This window comes from Colobus angolensis, unplaced genomic scaffold, assembly GCF_000951035.1.
Source record: "Colobus angolensis palliatus isolate OR3802 unplaced genomic scaffold, Cang.pa_1.0 Scaffold25, whole genome shotgun sequence".
NCBI classification, from domain to species: Eukaryota; Metazoa; Chordata; class Mammalia; order Primates; family Cercopithecidae; genus Colobus; species Colobus angolensis.
Window position 1 is genome coordinate 5,386,121 of NW_012115710.1, and position 4,265 is coordinate 5,390,385.

Genomic DNA, 4,265 nt, shown 5'->3' on the forward strand with positions numbered 1-4,265 from the left:
CCTGGGCGGGGCTTGTGGGACCCGCGGGCCGGCTGGGGGCGGGGCCCGCGGGAGGGGACTGGACGGTACGTGTAGGACTCTAGCAGGTGGAAGGCAGAGCTAGAGCAGGGCCGGGGGGGCCAGATGGGCGGGCCTGAGAGTTGGGTGGGGCTTGTTGATTGAGCAGGAGTTTTACGGGGGCCGAGGTTGGGGCTTAGGCGGGGCGGGGGCTGGTTGCTGGTGGTGGCTAGGAGTGGCCTGAAGTGGTTCTGAATTGGGGTTAGGGCCTTCTGCAGGTATTTCAGACTGCCTTGGAGGAGGTGGGGTGTGTAGCGGGGTCTGCGGAGTAGTAGATCCTGAGGAGCGTTTGTGGAATGGGCAGGAGTCCGCAGGGACCTGAGGGATTCGCCCTGTGTGGTAGGTTAGAGGACGCTAACAATTTGCTGACCTTTGAAAGTTTCTTTCTCTACCCAATCCCCACTTTCTGGTAGGGTTTCTGCGAGGTCTGTTAGGTGTACATCCTGCAGCTTAGTGGCTTAAAATGTATTCTTCTTTGATGTGGTTTCTTGGGGCCAATTGGGAGAAAGTGAAATCAATAGCGCAACTGTTTTGATACTGAATATTGACAAAGGTCTTTTTGAATTAAAGAACTAGTCCTGGCCGGGCGTGGTGGCTCACGCCTGTAATCCTAGCACTTTGCGAGGCTGAGGCGGGATCACCTGAGGTCGGGAGTTCGATACCAGCCCGGCCAACATGGTGAAACCCTGTCTCTTCTAAAAATACAAAAATTAGCCAAGCGTGGTGGCGCATGCCTGTAATCCCACCTACTTGGGAGGCTGAGACATGAGAATCATTTGAACCTGGGAGGCAGAGGCGGCAGTGAGCCGAGATCGCACAGCCTGGGGGACAGAGCGAGACTTCCTCAAAAAAACAAAAAAACGAAAAACAAACAAAAAAAAAACTGCCCTCCAGAAAAAGAAAAAGGAGTTGGAGAGACCTAGGAGCCGGAGGAGTAAGCCCGAACAATGTTCTCGGGAGCGATGCAGAGCAGATGGGCGGGGCCTGTGGTGGGGCGGGGCTTGTGGAAAAGCGTGGCCTGGCGCACAAAGTGTTGGGTCGCGCGAGGAGTGGTGGCATGTAGTGTGCATGGGTCTCTGTGGTAGGAGGCAGCTCTGCCAAGTAGGTTGAGGTGGTTATTGAGCAGGACCTATGTGGGTGGAGCATAGAAGGGGCGACACCTGCGTGAGTGAATACAGGTTCCTAGATCAGGCCTGCTGGGGCTAAGATGGGCAGAGCCTCTGAGGGGCAGGCCTTGGATAAGACGGCCTTAGGCTGGGTTGACTGCCAAGTGGGATCAGATGGGAAAGGAAGGGGCTGGAGGAAGATGTCATTGTAGAGGCGAAAGAAGGCCTTGACCTCAGAGAAGGCCAGGCCTGAAACAGAAGGTAGAGTCCATGGTGAAATAGCTGGTGCTGGACCGCGCCTGGCAGGGGTGGGGCCTGGCGCACTGACAGCATGAGTCTGCTCAGGGAGACTTCTAAAGGCTTTTCTGTATCTGAGCCTCCCTTTGGGAGATAGAATGTTATCGCAATTAAACTGATGGGCTTGGAACTGGGGTTTGGATTCCAACCCATTCTGTGACAGTTAATCTCAGTAAAATCCTAGGTGAGGATTCAACGGGATAATACATTCAATGTATATAAAGGGCCTAGCACAGGCCTTGGTACAGAGTAGGTGCTTAATAAAGAATGATGATAATAATCATTGTCTCCACTCCCCCACGGACAAAATATCCATTGAGCACCTGGTGTAGGCCACACATTTTCCTTTTTTTTTTTTTTGAGATGGAGTCTTGCTGTGTTGCCCAGGCTGGAGTGCAGTGGCACTATCATGGCTCACTGCGACCTCCACCTCCCGGTTCAAGCAATTCTCCTGCCTCAGCCTCCCGAATAGCTGGGATGACAGGCGCCCACTACCATGCCTGGCTAATTTTTTGTATTTTGAGTAGAGATAGGGTTTTGTCATGTTGGCCAGGCTGGTCTTGAACTCCTGACCTCAAGTGATCCACCCACCTCAGCCTCCCAAAGTGCTGGGATTACAAGCATGAGTCACCACGCCCGGCCTGGCCACACAGTTTTCAGGGCACTGGGGAATACAGTGGAGACATTAACAGATGAGATTTCCACCCTCCCATATCTCACAAGCCTAGTGAGAAACACATTAGGTCCATTCATTCAGCTCATTTCCATTCGGTGCCTACCGTGTGCCAGGGTTCTTGCTGGGTCCAGAAAAAGCCCAGAGTACCCGGTGGTGCAGTCACCTGCTTCAACTTGGACTGTCAGGGACAGGTGTTTAGGAAGAGGTGGTTTCAATCTCCTGGAGGGCAGGGTCTTTTCTGTTACCCAGAGACTTGACAGTCCTAAGCATGTAGTAGGTACTCAATAAATACTTGTTAAAAGAACAAATGGGCTGGGCGCTGTGGCTCATGCCTGTAATCCCAGGACTTTGGGATGCCGAGACGGGCAGATCACAAGGTCAGGAGTTCAAGACCAGCCAGTTTGAGACCAGCCTGGCCAACATGGTGAAACCCCATCTATACTAAAAATATAAAAATTAACCGGGTGTTGTGATGCGTGCCTGTAATCCCAGCTACTCGGGAGGCTGAGGTAGGAGAATTGCTTGAACCTGGGAGGCAGAGGTTGCAGTCAGCTGAGATCGTGCCACTGCACTCCAGCCTGGGTGACAGAGCGAGACTCCGTATAGAAAAAAAAAAAAAAGAACAAATGATTCAATGGAAAAGAATGAATGAAATTCCTGAGCTGAAAATTGCAAGATGGGTATTAATCAGGAGAGAAAGGTGTTCCAGGCACAGGGAACAGAATACCCAAAAGCCTAAATCCTAAATGTGGGAAGCAGCGTCACCTCTCTGTAATCAGTTATTTGTCTCATAATCTGCAACTCTGTGTCTATCCCTGTCTTTCCAGGCTCAGCCTCACTGTTCTCCATCTCTCCGCAGGCACGGGCGCCCCTTCTTGGCGCCCACAGAAGAACCGCTCCCGGGCGGCGTCGGGCGGGGCGGCGCTGGCCAGTCCTGGCCAGGTGACGGGATCAGGGGCCCCAGCTGGGTCTGGAGGCAAGGAGCGCTCGGAAAACTTGTCCTTGCGGCGCAGCGTGTCGGAGCTTAGCCTTCAGGGACGGCGGCGGCGGCAGCAGGAGCGGAGACAGCAAGCACTTAGCATGGCCCCAGGGGCAGCCGACGCCCAAATCGGACCTGCAGACCCCGGAGACTTCGATCAGTTGACTCAATGCCTCATCCAGGCCCCCAGCAACCGCCCCTACTTCCTGCTGCTCCAGGGCTACCAGGACGCCCAGGTAAGCGCCACCCCAGCCCCGCACGCCCAGAGCCCTATACCCCACCTGTTGGTGGGTGAGCAACAAAACTACAACTCCTAGAATGCCCAGGGGCGCTAGCCTCAGGTACTCTAGTGGGGCGTGGTCCCTCAAGGTTCCGGAGTAGAGATTCACAGGTGAGATTTACAGGAGATGGAGAGTGGATGACTGAGAAAGAGTCCATTGGAGTAAGAAATACGAAAGAGTTCACTTTATTCAAAGTTGGAGGAAAGCACTGTCTTCATTAAGGAGATTCCATTGTAGAAAGAAGATCCCCGCTGGGTGTGCGGTTCACTCCCATAATCCCCAGCACTTTGGGAGGTCAAGGTGGAAGAATTGCTTGAGGCCAGAAGTTTGAGACCAACCTGGACAACATAGTGAGATCCTGTCTCTACCAAAAATTAGGCCCCACGCAGTGGCTAATGCCTGTAATCCCAGCACTTTGGGAGGCCTTGGCAGGTGGATCACCTGAGGTCAGGAGTTCAAGACCAGCCTGACCAACATGGAGAAATCTCGTCTTTACTAAAAATACAAAATTAGCCGGGTGTGGTGGCGTGTGCCTGTAATCCCAGCTACTCAGGAGGCAGAAGAATCGTTTGAACCTGGGAGGCAGAGGTTGCAGTGAGCCGAGATTGTGCCACTGCACCCCAGCCAGGGTGACAGAGCAAGACTCTGTCTCCAAAAAAAAAGCCAGGCATGATGGTATGCACTTGTGGTCTCAGCTACTCGGGAGGCTGAGGCAGGAGGATCTCTTGAGCTCAGGAAGTCGAGGCTTCAGTGAGCTATGATGGCACCACTGTACCATCACCAGCTTGGGCGACACACAAAGGCCCTGTCTCCAAAATAAATTTTTTTAAATACAATTTTTTTTTTTTTTTTTTTTTTTTTGAGACGGA

General features: G+C 52.9%; 1 protein-coding gene across 1 annotated transcript in view; it reads left to right on the top strand.

Moving 5' to 3' along the window:
• The window catches only part of RASIP1 (Ras interacting protein 1), a 25,997-nt gene that overhangs the window by 1,757 nt on the left and 19,975 nt on the right, over positions 1-4,265 (top strand). The window contains exon 4 of the mRNA XM_011946536.1: positions 2,964-3,351. Coding sequence (XP_011801926.1) covers positions 2,964-3,351 — 388 coding nt within the window. The remainder of the gene's footprint in view (positions 1-2,963; positions 3,352-4,265) is intronic.